The 18,449-nt window shown below is 38.7% G+C and overlaps 1 protein-coding gene across 1 annotated transcript; it reads left to right on the top strand.

Moving 5' to 3' along the window:
* The first annotated feature begins 9,799 nt into the window (after positions 1-9,799).
* Positions 9,800-15,297, top strand: LOC122653067 (probable galacturonosyltransferase 15). Its single transcript, XM_043847002.1, has 6 exons — positions 9,800-10,134; positions 10,256-10,311; positions 11,242-11,403; positions 11,944-12,534; positions 12,625-12,909; positions 14,637-15,297. Exons 1-6 carry the CDS (start codon positions 9,921-9,923, stop codon positions 14,919-14,921), a joined length of 1,593 nt encoding a protein of 530 aa, XP_043702937.1. The 5' UTR covers positions 9,800-9,920; the 3' UTR covers positions 14,922-15,297.
* The last annotated feature ends 3,152 nt before the right edge of the window (positions 15,298-18,449 follow it).

An 18,449-nucleotide genomic window follows, 5' to 3' on the forward strand; every position in this document is an offset into this window, starting at 1 on the left:
AACCCATTCCACTAAAACCGCACAATCAGTCCAAATGTCAATGCTGTCAATATTTAATAATCGAGCTTTTTGCAGTCCCTGTAGCAAGCCCTTTTTGCCTCGGGGCTTCTTGTGCATTTCCTGTAAGCCATAGTCCATAGAGGAAGCAGTAAAATTTTTATCACATATAATCACTGATGACCACCTAGCTTCTCATGATTTTGCGAGAAAACTTCCATCACATACTATGGTGGCACATCCAGGCTTCGTAAATTCAAGGTACTCATAGTCAGACTCAAAGATTTGAACGAAGATATATGGTGAAAATACAATGCAACATGAAGGAACAGATAGGAGGTGAAGATCTACGTACTATCCATCTAGCTAGAAATATTTTTCATCACCACCCTAAAAGGATTAGGTGGACATCAAGACATTAGACATAGATTCCTCAATTGCCATAAAGAATAATAAATAATAGCAAAAACCCCAAGAAAGAGAGTCTTATCAAAACCTTACTAGAAGAAGATGAAGTAATTGAGTCTAACTCAAAAAGGTAAGAAGCCCCAATATACCTGGTACCCATATTCGTTTGGAAAAAGGACAATCAAGAAAAATATGTCAATCAGGTTCAACATGGTCATGACTCACGACAACACAACAAAAACAAAAAATAAACAAAAAGTTGGAATTTAGGGTGAACTTTAGTTAAATTGGTTCTTGCTTCTGTTGAATTGGTTAGATTTAATTCGGTTTGATTTAATCAAATTAAATTTAACTTCAGGATTTTCTCACTTTCATTCCTTCATTCATTAAGTTGTCCCCACTCCACATGCAGTTGTATATATACTTCCAACTACATTTTGAAGATATATCCACAACAAGAGAAAAAGATCCTGTACGTCCAGCACCTTGCCCAGGCTGCATGTGCAGTGCCGGACAGGGTGAGGCGGTCTTTTCACGCCTCATTCTGTTCAGCACTGTATGTGCAGCCCGAGCAGAGTGCTGGACAGGAGCCAAGTCCCACACAAGATTCTCTATAATTGAGAACACAAGTTGTTGAGTGTTCCAACTATGACCGTTAGATTGGAATCAAATCAACACTTTTGTTGTGATTTGTACAAAAGTCACTCTTTTTCTTATTGAAAGTGGCTTCCAAGGACCAGTTCTCTTTTGGAATAAAGGGGCAAGCAATCACAGGAAGCAGCAACGGATGCTAGCTAGGGAATTTGACTAATAATGTGACCAAACACCTGATTAATAAATCAAGGGACCCAATGAGGCCACCACCAACGTACTTTGCTTTGAACATCTCTCCCCAAATCCCATTTCATTTTTTTTTTTTCCAAACCGTAAAGGATTCCTCCTCTACTTTGATTCCTTTCAAGTACTCTTTTGGCATTTGTTGGTAACATGTAAACACATCAGACTCCTAAATTATGGCATTCATTAATGAATCAAATCGAATTAAATCTTAGAAAGAGGATTCTTACCATAAGGCCTGAATTCAAAACCTGTTTGGCTCTTCTTCACCTTTAACTGATATTAACCGAAAATAATTAGAGAGAAGAAAGACAAAAGGGAAGACATGGGAAGCCTGAAGGACAGGGCATGTGAGATGCTTCTTCAAGGCTGCACCTTTCTACATGAAGTGGAGCCATCACTCATCACTCATCACTCATCAGCCTTGTGAAGTGTTGTTCTTTTTAATTGCAAACACTTGCTTCCCTCTGCTTCCCTCTACTTCCCTCTACTTCCTCTTTTAATTCAAGAGGACACCTTTGTATCGTGTATTAAGGGCAGCTATCTTCCCATCTTGGGCTCTTTTCTTCTTTTTCTCCTTAATTTCCTCTTTTATTCTATTTTCCTTTATTTTTTTAATGAAGATAGTGATTTATCAAGAACTATAGCTATCTAGTCACCTAGATTCGTTGTCGGTTGGGCATGTTATCAGTCTTGACTTGAGTGTTTGGTACCAGTTTCAATCCTATTGATTTAGTATAGATGCTAAGATCTTGAGATCAGATTTGGGTCTCGGTTGGCATATTAGAAATCGGGTTCTGCCTAGCATATAAATGCATAAATTCTGTGATAGACAAGCCATCTGCCTAAGCCCTTCAACCATTTTGATGATTTAGTTTTTGTTTGTCGCAAGAGAACAGTAGGGTTGCTTTATTGCCACCTAATCACCATGATGGATTCAGATCTTCTACGGCCTTGTGGGTAGCAGCCATCCTCCGGCCATCCTTTGTGGGATTGACATGTGGACATATGATGATCAAACGGTCATTTTTAAAATATTTCAAAAATTGTTTAAAATTTGGTTTTTCTCATCAAATCAAGACGAGTGGATCAGGCAGACCGAAATCGACCAAACCAGTTCAATTTCAGAACAAAAACCCTAGTTTTTGGGGAAAATCGTTCCTCTCCTCTCGTCTTCTTCCTCTCACGCACTGAAACAGGTCTGTAATCCTGGTTTTCTATAGTTTTTTTTTTTTTTTTTTTTAAATTTGTTCTCCTGCAATTGACTTACTGGTGGTGGGGAAGCTGGTCATCAATTTCACGGCATCATGGTGTGGTCCCTGTAAATCCATTAGAGCCCAAGAACAGGATTTTGGCCTCTCTAATGGCTCTTCTAAGGCTCTGCGTGAAACTAGCCAAGCGGTCTATGAAAGAATTCAATAGAGAAGGAAGAGATGTTGGATCATTCATTTCATCATCATCATCAATCGCCATTAGATTCACCGAGGCGACTTCTTAGCAAGATCCGCAACAAGGCTGTACCCATAAGAATGAAATCAAGAATGGGAAGATGAGGGGAAGAAGAAGATGGAGGTTTGTGGCAGAAGGCCATATTGATGGGCAAAAAATGTCCAACAACCTGAGTTTTTCGGCGTCATTTACTATATGACCATAGAGGCAAGATGCGCTCTGAGCCGCCCAGATCATTGCGTGCGAGCCCTTACCCAACTTCTGTTCTTCTCAGTCCAAAGATGGAATATAATTGAGATGATTAGAAGCTCTTTTAGTTTTTTTTTTCCTTCCCCTTGATCACCATATAAAAAAAAAGTATAACTTCAACAAACGGAGGTTTTGGCCTGACGCTTTCGTATTTTTAGTTTGAATTGTTCTTTTGGAAGAATTTTAAAGGAACAATTTTACAGTGGTGTTTGGTTTTGATGTTAATCTTAGATTTTCTTAGCTGTTTTTCTTCTTCTTCATCAATTCTTTTCATAGTTGTGATAGGTTAAGACTATTCTCTACCGCACAAAACCAAGAATGATTGCTCTCTCTGTTAACTCTTAATCACCAAAAGGTGGCCGTGACCGTGCAACATGAGATTCAAGGTCAAGGCGCGCTCCTCAAACCAGTGACCAACCTATTAGTTGGCTGTGCTGCTTTAATGAGGAGGATTCAAAATCCCTGTTTCAGTGCGTGGGAGGAAGAAGACGAGAGGAGAGGAACGATTTTCCCCAAAATCTAGGATTTTGTTTTGAAACTAAACTGGTTTGGTCGGTTTCGGTCTGCCTGACTGGTCCGTCTTAGTTTGATGAGAAAAACCAAGTTTCACAAACAAGTTTTGAAATATTTTAAAAATAATCGTTCGATTGTCATATGTCCACGTGTCAATCTCAAAAGCGATGGCAGGACAATGCCTGCTACCCACAAGGCCGTAGAAGATCTGAATCCCCTAATGATCATGGGTTCAAGTTAAGAAACAACCTCTCTGTGAAATGGCGGTAAGGCCCGCATACTCCGCAGCCCCCCAAAAATTGCAGCCCACAACCTATCATGTCACGATCACCCATTCCCAAATCAACATTACATGAAATATTGAAATATCTCAATACCTATCATAAAGAAAAAAAATCCATATTGTTTTATGTGGTATAAATAATACCAATATGGAAAAAAGATAGATCTTTATCCCCTCAATTTGCCTGTCCTTCAATTTTCTCAATTCCATCTAATAGGAGAGCGAAAATGATCATCCTACCCCCTGCCCAAACACATTGTCCGGAATGGGATCCACCTCACTTTATTAGAGGGAATTGAGGAAATTGACGGGCAGACACATTGAGGTGATATTTTTCCAAAAAGGATGGGGATCCTAAGGTGAAAATGATCATCCTATCCCCTGCCCAAACACATTACCCGGTGTAAGGTCTACCTCACTCTATTAGAAGGAATTGAGGAAATTGACGGGCAGACACATTGAGGTGATATTTTTCCAAAATAGATGGGGATCCTTCCTCACATTCTGACCCATATGGGATCACAGTGACTTTCTCTCTCCCCCTTGACTATGTACACCACTTATTGGCAAAATTAGTTCTTATATTGTGATTGATATGACATGGGAGATTCCTTATAGAATGATGGAGTAAGGAACCCTCTCCCCATAAATATATTCCCTTATTTAGTTGTATTCTTTTGTGGGTAAAAATCATTCAATCAAGCGAAAGGATCTAAATCCTCTATTGTGTATTGCTCGTAGTGGCTTGTGCGGCACAGACTAAGTTATCCATAAAGACCGTCTTACCCCTGCCCAAACACTTTGCCTGAATGGGGGTAAAGTGATCATTGTGCGTGCAACTCAATTTGCACTGCATAAACCGCTAGCTGCACCGTAGATGATCTGAATTGCGAAAGGAAACCCACAATAACCCATCATAAAGAGAACAAAAAAAAAAAACAAAACATATAAAAGTGCCATAAATCAAGGTGAACACTACACTCCCTTATTTATTGGAGCTTTATCTCTTTATATTTTCAGTCTACCAGTCTTTCAAACATTGACTTTCAAACTAATTGTCTGCTGCTTTATTATGTTACCACATGGGATAGACTGCTACACATCATGGCCTACTCTGTTGAGCCTAAAAAGTTAATACTGGAAGGGGGGACTTAGGACTATAACATAAATCTTTTCATATGATCCAGATACGCTATTAAAATTTAGGGTTCATGTTCTCTATGCTGTGCAGCGGAAGCTGCGTCCAGACACATGAACAGACACATGAACATGTTATTCAGGGGGTAGGATGATCATTGTGCCTATTCTCATGTATTTAAATGTAACCTGTGCTACGACACAGAGAATCACGCCCCATTTATTATATGAGTTCAGGGAGGATAACAGAAGCAGTACTACAACCTCATCTAAGGAACCAACTACAAAATAGTTTGGATAGGAAAAAAAAAACTGCAATTACATCATAAGTTTATGGTAACTAGTAGTATCTTAAAAGCTGCTACTGGAATGAGATGTTCATCTTGGCAGCAGAGAGAGAGAGAGAGGCTGGGATGTTGTTTGACAAATTTCCTTAATCAAAGGGATTTTGTGTTCATTTGTCAAAAAAAACTAATAAAGAAGACATCCAATCAGGGAAGGACATTTAAAAGAAATAAAAACTCAGGTTGTGGGAATTTCTGCTTCATCTGGCACTCTCTAGCCTTCCCAAGCCTGATTGGGATGACTAGGTGTGTTGCCCATAGCTAACCCACACCCCTAGCTAGCTCCACTCCTCTTCTGGACCTCTGAGTTGCTTACTATATTTGTTTGGACCACATTCTACGTAATTGAATTTGGACCCTCCATTCCATTTGTTTCACTAAAAACACTTCTCATGTGTTGGGTACGGTGGGCCAATTTCTTGGACTATAGAATAGCTAGAAATAGGTCTCCATTTAATAGGGTATGTTTTGGAAGCTTATGTAAAATTCTCTCCTTATAAATATAAAAGAATATGATTTCCAAACTCTCTCACTCATTTCATTTGTTTTTATTTGAATTCTCCATTAAGTTTTGGTTTTATATTCTTTCTTTTCTTTTGTATTTTTAACTTGAAACCTTAGCTTCTGAATCACTCTTCCATAGTTCTATTATGAAATTTGTCTTCTTCATTACTACTTTTCTTAATATAAAAAAAATGGGTAATTAGGAAAACCCATAAGTCAAGGGACTTCCTCTTGTTCATACTTATATTAGTTATCTTTTTTGTTTGTGAATTAAGCAGAGTTATTAGCTCAATGTGAACATTATTAGTTACTCCTTTTGCATAAATTTCAACCACATCCATTATGTACTTTTAGATCTTTCTAATTTTTAAAACCCACCAGATGATTTTCTATAGATTAGACTCTAAAAGGATATGCTTCTATCCTAAGTAAAGATTAAATAAAGATTGACCAGTGTACTGAAGTCCAAAATTTAGTAACATTGAAGCATTAAGGACTTAGTCAATCTGCCAAAATTCTAGAATAATTTTACACGAAATATTTTTGGGTCAGGCCAAAGGAGTAAGAACAAGTTTTGATTGAGATATATATAGACAACTGAACCATGCATCGGCATTAAGTGGAAGAGAGATTGGAATCAAGTCTCTTTCTTTTTTTGCTCTTCTTTAATTTCTTTGGAGAAATTGAATTCCTATGTCAATTCAATTTGATTTTGTTGCATATCACTGGTAATGGTATATTTTGGGAAGCCAGTGGTACAAGATAATAATATAAACCTAGCTAACTCACGTTCATGGTTAATTAAGTTCACCCGGGCTTGGACCATTTTTTTATTTTTGAGTGGGATTTAAGAACCACGGTCCACCCTTTGGCTAGACCACTTATTGGACTATGACATATTGCATTTAGCTATACTGGTTTCTTGTCTTATGTGGGAAAAATGTTGGGAGACAAATTAAGGATGGTTTCATCAACCGCTTGAATTGGTTAAATCAGAATTGGTTTCCAAAGTCGCTTCAAGACATTGGTTTGAAGGCATCATGCACCTCCTTTATGTATAGAAATAGATGCATTTCTTCAAGACATCCCATGGAATAGGTATGTCCATTGATTCATACAAATTGGATTCATATTTATGTAAAAACATCCGATACCCCACCTCCTAACACGAGTGAAGGGAAGAGAGTCTCTCCTCTAAGAGGTTTACACCCTCATAGAACCATATATATATATATATATATATTCTCTTCCACACTTTCAATATGGGATTAAACATTCCACACAAAAAGTATATTACCTAAAAACAAAACGCATGAAGATCGACGTTCAAGTTCTTTTGAAAAGAAAAACCAAAATTTTCAAAAGATAAATAAATTTTTTTTTGAAACTTTATTAAACAACATTTACAACAATTTTCGAAAAAAATTAATAATTTTACAACAATCAGGGAGTGATTAGATTCCTGCAGAGACAATAGTTTGTAATTAAATTAATATAACAGTTTTCATGTGACATGGCCTGCTACTCCCATGTGAATTGAAGGCAACGTATCCCTAAACGTTTCAACGTCAGGTACACACTGCGATGTATAGCACCAAGTGTATAGGACATAATGGTAAATTTATAAGTTCAATCCAAAAGCCATTATGTGAAGAGACCCAGTTGGTTTATGAAGGTATCTATGGTCCTAGGGTTTTCTAATGTGGGATCATTTTAGTGGTGGTTTAACCTTTATTTGTTTTTTTTTCATGTTTATTTACATCACTAGAAATGGACAATTTTCAGTCATTTTCTTAGGGCTATTTCCATGGTAATAAATTACTTTCTTAATTAATGGAATATAAGTGATAGTTTTTCTCCTCCCCCTGAGCAATTGTTTCTTTCCTACTTGTTACTATTTGTTTTTCTCTTTCTCGGTAGTGAATCACTATGATCATGGGTAGTCATCAAGACGAAGATGAAGACGAAAATGGAGACGAAACGAGATCGTGGTAGGGGGCGAATTTGTGAACAACAATACAGTATTGGTTTCGACATGTTATATTCAAGTTAGCGTGAAGGTTTCTAAGATGGAAGCGGGAGATGATAGAGTTTGGGATTTCAAATATATTAATAAATGGATACGATTTTATGACGTTCCTATTGAGTTACTATCTCTCAAAGTTGCACTCCATCGAACACTCAAAGTGGAATTCCCCAACAAGTGCGGTCAGCTTGACCAAGAAGACCAAATTTGACCTTCATCAACCAACTTCTGTTCCTAATTCTCGCAGTTTGGAGAATGCAACTATTCTTTAGTATGAAAACTCTCGAACTACAACCTTGAATGTGGCGACTATGCCACCATCAACCACAACCACCTGTGCAGGAAAGGATGGTTGTCAACTTGGTAACTCTTCAGTTTTTGAAAGTCCATGTGTCAATCTTTCCTTAAGATTGGTTTTGGCTCTAAATGCTCCTCAACCTCTACATGTGTTGATCAATAATGTCTCCACAATGATTGTAACTCCTCTTGGCAATGAATGTTTTCAATTTCAACCATTTATGATTAAGTTTATTAATCATCAAGCTGTTACTCCTCAAATTCCTCAAACAGACAATATATTCTTCTCTTCAATTGATACTTCCCTCTCCAATGAATGTCTTCAGTTTCACCAATCTACGACTCTTCAGGTCCATCAAGCCATTGCACCACTTAATGCTCATATCTCTTGGTAGTGATTGTCTTCAAGAGGTTACACCTCCTAATATTATGAGTCATGGTGAAAACTAAGCACTTGGTAATCAAGCAGCATTATCAGTTTGGTAACAGCTGGGCAAAATCCAACCTTATACAAAGTCGATCAGGGATCCTTCAGGCAACTGGCGATAATTGGGATCATCTTATTGTTGAATCTGAAAATGAAGTATTAATCTCTACACTTTTTGGCATGCACACCGACCCGCCAATAGTAGTGACTCTTATTATCTAGGATATATTACTCAAATATTGGCGTCCTATTTAGAATTATGTACTTTTGCGTATATTCCTGAGGAGAAAAATAATTTAGCTGACTCCTTTGCCAAGAGGGTCCGACTTTTGACGTGTAGAATTGTTTGACTTATTCCACTTCATGACTTTTAGATGTGAAATCCATATGTACCACATGTTCTTATCAATAAAGATTTGCCAAAAAAAATAAATTTGATAGTATCAATCTAGAGTTTTTTAATTTGTGGTTATTCTTGGATATGCCCAAAATATTAATATTAAGTATTAACATAAAAAATACCCCATTTATGAATAAGAAGATAAACACGTGGCATGCATGGAAGGCCAAGTCGTTGGATCCTTGATGGTGGTGGGACAGGAAAGATGAGATCCACGTGGTCCGATACAGTGACATTTCACTACTACGTAGAAGCACGTTGTCATGTTACGTTTGCGAAAAGTCTTCATAAGTCATTGGCAATATCACTTTCGAGATCTGTCGGTGACAAAACCTGAATCAAGGAGGTTAGTTTCGTAATTTCATCCGAAACCCAATGGCAAGTCGAGCGTTTTTATTTGTTTATTTATTTATTTATAAGTATTAAAGGCATTTCCTCAGTTACTCTCCCGGTCTCTGTCCCGCGGCATTGAACGCGGCATTGGTTTCGGCTTTTTTCGGATTTTTATTTTGTTGTGTTTTGTTTAGTAATCAGAGATTCAGATTCATAAATACTTTTTAGACGAAGATATTGCGAGCAAAGCAAACTCCAATTTAAGAGTGTGAGTGAGAGAATGGGATCCTTTTGTTTCAGACATTCAGTGAAGCTTGATCTGGACGATTTGACTCGGGTGCCGATTCAACCTTGGAGAAAGCAGGGGAACAGAAGAGATAATGGCAATCCGCTTATCGTCATCATACTCATTGAGTTTATGAACTGAGCCCACCTGGTAAAAGGAATTTCATCCTTCTTCATTTTCCTTCTTGTTTCAACAAATTTGATGGGAGTTTGATGAACTTCACTTACAGGATCGAATCGACGATCTCGAAAAGGGGGAAACATTGAAGCAGCAGTATTTGTTACTTTTGATTGGAGGTGGGTGGTGGGGGATCTCTGAAGAAAACTGAGGTTTTTGGATCGATAGATCTCGAAGGTAGAAGATGACAGTGTTGTGGTTGAAAAGGAAGCGGAGATTTTGAGTAGTGGCGCGATTGGATAGAAGTTAGAAGATGAAGTTTCATATAACAACAGGAACGAAGAGTTTGACGATATCAGGCGGAGGAGGTTGCTTTTGGGAAGTAATGAAGGTGAAGGGTTCGATGCGTCGGTTTTCTTACCGTTCCATTTTACCGACGGTCTTAATCCTCGGGATTGTTTTGCCTTTTCTTTTCATCAGAACTGCTTTCCTCGCTCTCGAATCTGCTTCTTCTTGTTCTTCCCTAGGTGAGTTTTAAACAAAAAGAAAAAAACCAAAATTTTCGATTCTTTTCTCCAATTCTTTCATTTAATTCGTCATTATATGCATCTTGTTCCTGCTAAAAGTTTTCCAATTTCACCTCTGCAGATTGCTTTGGACGGAAGTTTGGGCCTTCAATTTTCGGCGGGAGGGATGCGTCGCTGGTAAGCTGAGCTATCTATCTCTCTCACTCACTCACTCACTTTCTCCTCTTTGCATTCTCAACCTTGATGACCAAAATGCCCTTCCATTATTCTACTGTCAGCTCAGTGGTTGAACTCTTATGGGCTAAGGTTATTTTCGACATTTGGAACCACATTTCAAACTTTGAACGTCTTGTAGACGCGAGCTCGTTCACTTGAGTTCTCAAAGAGGAAAGTGATATTTCCACCCACCACCTTTCTTTTAATAGCTTATTTAGGCGTGCTTTTGGTTTTAATATCTATTAAGGATAGAGAACGCCACCTGGTAGTCGCGCAGTGCACGCCACCGCTGCCCTTACACAGGGTGTCGAAATGACTAGAGGTGCGGCAGGATCGTTACACCAGCCTTAACAGATGGCGTTCTTTTTTTTCATTCCTTAATAATATTTAGGGAGAATATTTTCTGTGCTGCAGCAGGCTGCGCCTAAGCACATGGACAGTCAGTACAGGGTGGTGATTGCGTCTACCCCCATGTGTTTGGGCGTAACCTGCCTTGCGGGCACATAGAACAGCACCCGTAGGTGCTCGTTTCATGATATTAGGGTATAGCTTCATTTTCTAGTCAAAAAAAAAAAAAAAGGTTCATTAAAATGCCCTAAATGCCCATCAAAATTTTGTTAATTAGTTGTTAAGTCATAAGTACAAATTAAGAGGTTTCTTCTGTACTTGAAATGAAAATTTCCACAAAATTAGGAAGTGTCTTAGAAACATACTTGAGCTATACATTTCTTCTGATTATTATTACCGTTCTAGCTTGAAATAAAAATGTCTGATTTCATGTGGTTTGTCGGTGTAGTTAGTATAACTTGTGGGATCCATTAATACGTCAACACGGAATGAGAAGAATAATTAGGTTTTGTTTGTTTAACTTTAACATGAGATGTATTGCAGGGGCTTGCGGATGAGCTGACGAGAGCATTGACGGTAGCAAATGAGATAGGGGTAGACGAGAGTGGAACAGAGAGTTCGCCGGCGTCATTCAACGAACTGGTGACGGATATCACTTCTGGCAGACAAGACATCAAGGGGTTTGCTTTCGAGACTAAGGCCATGGTGGGTGTACTACTGGGTAGCACTTAGAATTTGAACCACTTTTTGATGCTTTCAATCTCTATCTCTCAGTCTTCACTGATTCTCCTTATCCCAACTCTCAAGTCCCAATTTGCTTAGCTGGGCTAGTGGGCACCAATCAATTTCTTGGCTTAGCTTTTAAATCTAATATTACCAAAGTGCCGTTCATGGAAGTTGATAAAGCATAACTGTTCTAGGACTTTATGTGAGAGCGATATGCAATTAGACCCACTATGGCATTATTGCAGGGGAGTGGAGGGCAGGAGCTGGTTTTGTCACTTTCCGCTTCCCTCTCACACTCTCTGTTATCCACTTCGTTGTTTGATTTGCAGAAATGGTGGAACTTCTTGTTTCGTCATTATCCCTTTCATCTATCATTGTGTTTCCAATTCGTACTTATACCTTGGCTGGGTCGTTATTATTACTACGTGGCACGCATCAAAACCCTCCAGTTTCTGAACCCAATTCTTTTTCTTTTGTTGCATTTGATCAAACACCTAATCTGCTTTATACTATTTGCAGCTAATGAAGATGGAGAGAAGGGTCCGATTGGCTAAACATCAAGAACTGATTTACAGACACCACGCGGCGTACGGGATCCCCAAGAGCATGTACTGCCTGTGCCTGAGGTTGGCCGAGGAGTATTCCATCAATGCATTGGCACGGTCTCCGCTGCCACCGCCGGAGGCGGTGTCTCGTCTCGCCGACCCGTCATACCACCATGTTGCCTTACTGACTGACAACATTCTCGCAGCGTCTGTCGTAGTCTCCTCCGCTGCCTCCAACGCAGCAAACCCAGAAAAGCTCGTGTTTCACATAGTTACTGACAAGAAGACGTATGCGCCCATGCACGCGTGGTTCGCTCTCAATTCTGCTGCTGCCCCGGCAGTGGTGGAAGTCAAGGGCTTACATCAATTCGATTGGTCTCACCATGTGAACGTTGGTGTCAAAGAGATGATGGAGATTCATCGCTCATCTTGGAACCGTCATTATAAGAATCTAAAAGAAGGAAAATGTGATGAGCTTGAAGAAGGAGAGTTGGTCAAGAGATTAGAGGACTTAAACCCAAGTTGCCTCTCACTCATGAATCATCTAAGAATCTATCTTCCCAAGGTAATTAATGATCATATTTCCAACTGAGAGATGGGTGGTGGATTTGAATTTATTTATAATGAAATGATAAAAATCTTTGATGATTTACAGTTGTTTCCAGAGCTGAACAAGGTGATATTCTTGGACGATGATGTTGTAGTACAGCAGGACTTGTCGCCTCTTTGGGCGCTTGATCTTGACGGCAAAGTTGTTGGTGCTGTTGTTAACTCGTGGAGTGAAAGGAAATATGGGGATTACTTCAACTTCTCGAACTCGTTGGTGTCGTCTTCGTTCGAATATGATCGTTGCGCATGGTCTTACGGTATGAATGTATTCAATCTCAAAGCATGGAGGAGTACCAACATCACTGAGACATACCATCACTGGCTTAAGCTTGTAAGTTACTTCTAACCATTTTGATTTCGTGACACTGTTTAATCATTCAACACCATTAATCATGAAATCTTCACTAATCTTGCCTAAAACTTAAGCTAGATAACAACTTTTGAAGATGCTACAGTAAATTTTGTGACTTTATGGATTTGAGATCAGATATAATAACTCACTTAGCTAATTCCTTTCTAGTAGTAGATGAGCAGATACCACATTTTTTACACACGAACCCTTCTATAATTTATGGAATTTTTTATTTTTTTTTTGGGGGTGGGGGGTGGTTAAGGATTTCATCTATCAGCTCCATGAGCATCAACATAGAGAGTTGAGATGGAAAAAAAAAAAAAAAAAAGGGTTAATCAGTGTTAACTTATTGGGTTTCTGGGACCATGTCGGTGCAGACATATTTCCAGATCTGACCCCAAAAGTCCATGAGTGATGGAGATTTACACACTGCCCTGGTTTCCTTCATGAGGAATTACAAAAGTTCATTAGTGATGGAGATTCTTCAATCCAATTGGGAAGTGAGGGGAACTGCTAGGAATCTCTCTCATCGTCATAGAAAATCAACTTTTACTTTTTTTTATCTTTTGTATAAGCAGACAAACTTTTCATTCTGTCGGCAACATAAAGAGAAACTTTATCAGTATCGTACGTACATATATATATATCTCATGTATTCATGGGGTTTTACTCTATGTACGATAGGTGAAACGATAAACAAAAAGCATACCTTGAGGAAACTTACCTCATACATCCAAAGACAATTAATTTGCACCAAACAACACTAGTGTGCATAAATTTACTTTGTTTAATGTTTGAGAAGGAAGTTGAATTTTATTGGGCGGAATAAGAAGAAATATAGGAAAACAAGAAAACCCCTGACCCGAATACCACAAGCTTATAAAAGTGACCGTAAACAAAAAACAATACAATAAAATTGGGCAAAGGTTTTTTCAACAGTGACATATTGATCGGATGAGGCTCAAATTTTACAGAAAAGTAGATCCAAATGTACTTTAGTATAGTTCCTCTCCAATGTACTTTGTGGTGGTTAACGTCATTGGCAGGGATCTGGACTCGGTCTATATGTCAAGTTTCAGCTTATACAGCTATTGCCAAGTGGCAAAATAAAACTTTAAATATCTAGAGGCTATGGGAGGGTGCATGGGCATACATGGACAACCCTTAGAGGAACTAATGATCCCTAAATACTAGAGATAATTGCATTCTCTTTCAAGACCTTGTAAAGAAAATGGTTTTGCGATCCTCGTGTGGCCGGTGCTCCTTCAGTATAGCAATTTTCAAAATTAATCAAAATCATAGTAAGTGAAGGTCCATTTGTCCTTTTTTTTTTTTGGAAATTTAGCTGGTATTTGTTGTATAGTCTTATAAGTAGTCTTTTGCACCAAGTCCTTTGTCCGTGAGTTGTTTGGTAAAATGGTGCTGTTTATATCGCATTAACATTTTCAAAGGAGAAATCTTGAGGTGGACTAACGGGCATCTTTTCTCGACGATCCACTCTTAAGGACATATCTTTTGTTTAATGATTGTTTAGTTAATTATGTCTCTGTTCCCAGTTGCTCAAGTCATTTTGTCCTTTTCTTTACGTTTTAGATCTTTTAACTTTAGACAATCTTGCCTCTTTCTCAGTTGATTAATAATTAGTTTCTTGAAAGTTTATGTTTCAGATTATCTTGTTTATTGTTCTAATCTTTTTGTGCATGCAGAACCTTGATTCTGGATTCACACTTTGGCGACCAGGAGCACTTCCACCTGCTTTAATTGCTTTTGAGGGGTATGTCCATCCAATTGATCCTTCATGGCATGCGGCAGGATTGGGTCAACAACCACTGAGAATAAACAGGAAAATGGTGGAAGCTGCTGCTGTAATACATTTTAGTGGCCCTGCAAAGCCATGGCTTGATATTGGGCTCCAAGAGCTACGGGGTTTATGGAACACACACATTAATTTCACCAATGAATTCATCATGAACTGTAGAATTATGGCGTGAAGAAGAGGGCAAAGAAGCCTTCTCTTCCGCATTCATTTTGTGATCAGAACCAGAGATACAAGGACCAGAGGGAAGAAGGTATTGCCTTCAGTCTCTGCTCACTTTATATCTTTGTATAGTTTTCACATGAGATAGTTCAGTTCCTGTCCATATTGTATTATATTAAAGGAAACTAGATGAAGCTACCATTGATAACATGAGACTCTTCTTAATTTCTTCATTGTAAAAACTACTTCAGTATACAGGATTTATCTTGTTTTTACACCCATATCTGATATCTATGAGGCTGTAGCTGTGACATCGTGCTATGGAATCTTATTAGATCCACATGAAGCAGCCATAAATTGAATGAGAAAGACCGGTCTTTTACACGGTTTGGTTTAAATCTGGACCGGACCAAATGTTTGACCTTGAATCCCGCAATCTGCACCACCAAATGATGAAATGTGTGTATATTGTAGAATGCCGCTCCAATCACAACCATCTACAATGAAAATGTTGAACAACCTCACCCTTGTTTGTCCCAAAAAAAAAAAAAAAAACAGAAGGGACAAGAACTTTGACATGGGCATGGGCCCTAACATCAAAGAAAAAAAGCCCATCACTTAATGGAAAAAGCAACTAGGAGCCCAATGGACCCACATCATGATTCTGATTGTCAAGGAAGTCCATGCCACCTAGGCCCAAGATTGGTCAAAACCCCCCAATAATCCTAAACCTGAGTTCTTCCCCACTGTAGAGCGACATGCGTATCACCTAGTGCTGAGAATATAACCTTATCTTACAAAAACGGCCATCCTCTTCATATGAGATAATCAATGATGATTTTTTATAAGACCGCAAGTGCTGAAGGAAACTTAGGTTGACGTCAAACCTACCTCCATTTAAATGATGGAAGAGTTGCTGGATGAAATCACGGATACTGCCGGCCAGGAGTAGCACCACAAGACATCAAGAGAATCTTAAGTTGGAACTGTCAAGGGATTAGGCTTCCCTCGATAGTTCATGTTCTAAGGGAGCACCTCCACTCCCATAGGCTTGACTTCTTTTCTATGGTAGCAAAGAAGTAAGGGAGTAAGGCCATTCAGAAACTGAATTAATGTTGTTGAAGGATGATTATGCGGTTCCTCTCAATGGAACCCCCAAGATTTCTGAGTGCTTTGAAAGCTGGGAGCGGATTCAATTTCCATCAAAGAAAAGAGATACAGAGGTGCTCAGCCTTTTCTCTTTCATATGTTGGTACCTTTGGACAGCAAGGAATGATCTAATCTTCAATAACAAAGCCTGGTCCCCAATCGAGGTGTCCAATAGAGCTCAAAGAGCCTTTGAAGAATTCTGGACTATCACTCAAGATCATCATCCCAAAATAGAGATAGCTGCAGCTGAACAACTTGAGCTTGAAGAGTAGCAACGAATCCACTGGTCTCTGCCTCCTCCTAACTTCTGCAAGTTAAACTCTCCGATGCAGCTCTTCCCTCGGACTCTACTAGTGGGGAGAATTGGCTATATAATTCGGAATCATCAGGGACATCTGATTACAGCCATGTCTGAGCCTATGTTTCGAGAATAGCCTTGTCGGAGAAGCCTTAGCACTCAGAGCTGGATTAATGGAAGCAGGGATGCTCAAGGAGTTACAGTGCATTTTGGTGGAATCAGATAATGCCTCTCTCATCGATTACCTGAAGAACCTGTTTCTCCTTCCCCAATTTCGATTATGGCCATTATCTTGGATATGCGTCTTGTAATGGAGAAGTTCTCTGAATGTTCTTTCTCCTTTATTCCTAGGGAGGCTAATGGTGTTGCCGATTACCTAGCCCGGAAAGCCTTGTCTATAAGACAGTATGGTCTCTTTCCACTCCTTGGCTTCAAGATCTTTGTAATCTGGAAGCCTCATGCTCCTCTTGCCGTCAATAAAATTTCTCTTTACCGGAAAAAAGGACGATTATGCAAGGAGGCAGTCAAACAAGCATGGAACACCTACAATTCTGGATCAACCATGTTTAGAATGAGTAGGAAAATCAAGGAATGTAAAGTACTCCCTTTGGAGATGAAACAAACAGAAATTTTCTAACCTCAATAGCCAAAAACACCGTCTCCTAAAGAAACTAAGTGCTTTCAATGATAAGCCTCTTACTCAAGAGAAAGTTGAACATTAAAAGAAGTTCAGAGAAGACCTTGATGAGATATAGCAGCAAGAGAGGAATTCATTGTGGACCAAAAAGTCTTGTGTCCAATGGTTGTATCATGGAGATAAAAATTCAAAAATTCATTCATGCTATTGCCATCCCAATAAGACAAGCCAACTGGATAACAGGGTATCTCTTCAAAGAGCTGAACCATACCCACATTAACCTCATTCCCCAACCAAAAAAAATCTCAGAAATTTCCCATCATTTTCACCACATAAGCTTAAGCAATTTTACATATAAAGTCATAGCTAAGATCCTTACCATCTTAAATCCATCTTACAGAACTTAATAGACCAATCTGCGCTTTCATTTAAAATAGATCAATTTTGGATAAAATATTAGTAGCACATGAGACCTATTATTTCCTGAAGCATAAGAAAAAAAGAAAGGAGTTTTTTGCTGCCCTTAAACTAGACATGAAGAAAGCTTTTGATAGTGTTAATAGGGGTTTTCTTGAAGCAGTAAAAGTGATGAGATTCAATGGAGAATGGACCCAAGTGATAAAGCAATATATTACTACAGGTCAATTTTCAATATTGATTAGAGTGCTCAAAGTGGACATCCGGTCCACAAGAGGAATAAGACAAGGCTAACCCCTCTCTGTTTACCTTTTCATTCTCTATGAGAATGTTCTCCCTTTAATGATCGAGAGAAATCCTAGATCTGAAAATAAACAGATAAGACTCAAACATTACTAGTCTTTGCTTTATACACATCACAATAGCAGAAGTGGCAATATGGAAACGAATCCTTGATAATTCTTTAACCAAAAAATAGAGTTGCTTTGAAAACTCAACTCACTTTTAGTACTATACCTCTCGTGAAGTAAGAAAGGATATGATTGATACCTTGAATTGAAAGGAGACAAAAGGAAGATCCAAATACTTGGGTCTACCAAGCAACTTTGGAAGATCAATATCTGAACTATTTGACGAAATAAAAAACAAAGCAATTGGCAAAATCAAAAGATGGAAACAACAATTCGTATCTTATGCATGACATTCTCCATCAAATCAACAAGGCTGCAAACACCTTCTGGTGGGGTCAAAAGAAAAGAGAAAAAAAAAATTAATATTGGGTCAGCCGGAATAAACTCTCAATTAGAAACAATGTACGAGGGTTTACCCATCATCGTAAGGTTCACAAACCCCTCCTAGGTTTTTGTATGTTCCAATTTACTCTTCCGATACCCATTCACCGTGGGTGGAGAGAAACTCTGTCCAAGAATTTATACTTCAAACATTCAGACCTTTTTAGGGTAAAATTGGGTCGACAGTCCTCTTGGGCATGGCGGGGAATCATCTATAGAAGAGATATTCTAATCAAACTCCATTGGATT

This window comes from Telopea speciosissima, chromosome 2, assembly GCF_018873765.1.
Source record: "Telopea speciosissima isolate NSW1024214 ecotype Mountain lineage chromosome 2, Tspe_v1, whole genome shotgun sequence".
NCBI lineage: Eukaryota > Viridiplantae > Streptophyta > Magnoliopsida > Proteales > Proteaceae > Telopea > Telopea speciosissima.

Bases quoted from the DNA above. Each gene is read 5' to 3' on its own strand.
- LOC122653067 (XM_043847002.1), top strand. From the start codon at position 9,921: ATGAAGTTTCATATAACAACAGGAACGAAGAGTTTGACGATATCAGGC. The intron at 10,135-10,255 runs GTGAGTTTTAAA...TCACCTCTGCAG, and splicing joins TTCTTCTTGTTCTTCCCTAG to ATTGCTTTGGACGGAAGTTT. The intron at 11,404-11,943 runs GTGGGTGTACTA...TACTATTTGCAG, and splicing joins CTTTCGAGACTAAGGCCATG to CTAATGAAGATGGAGAGAAG.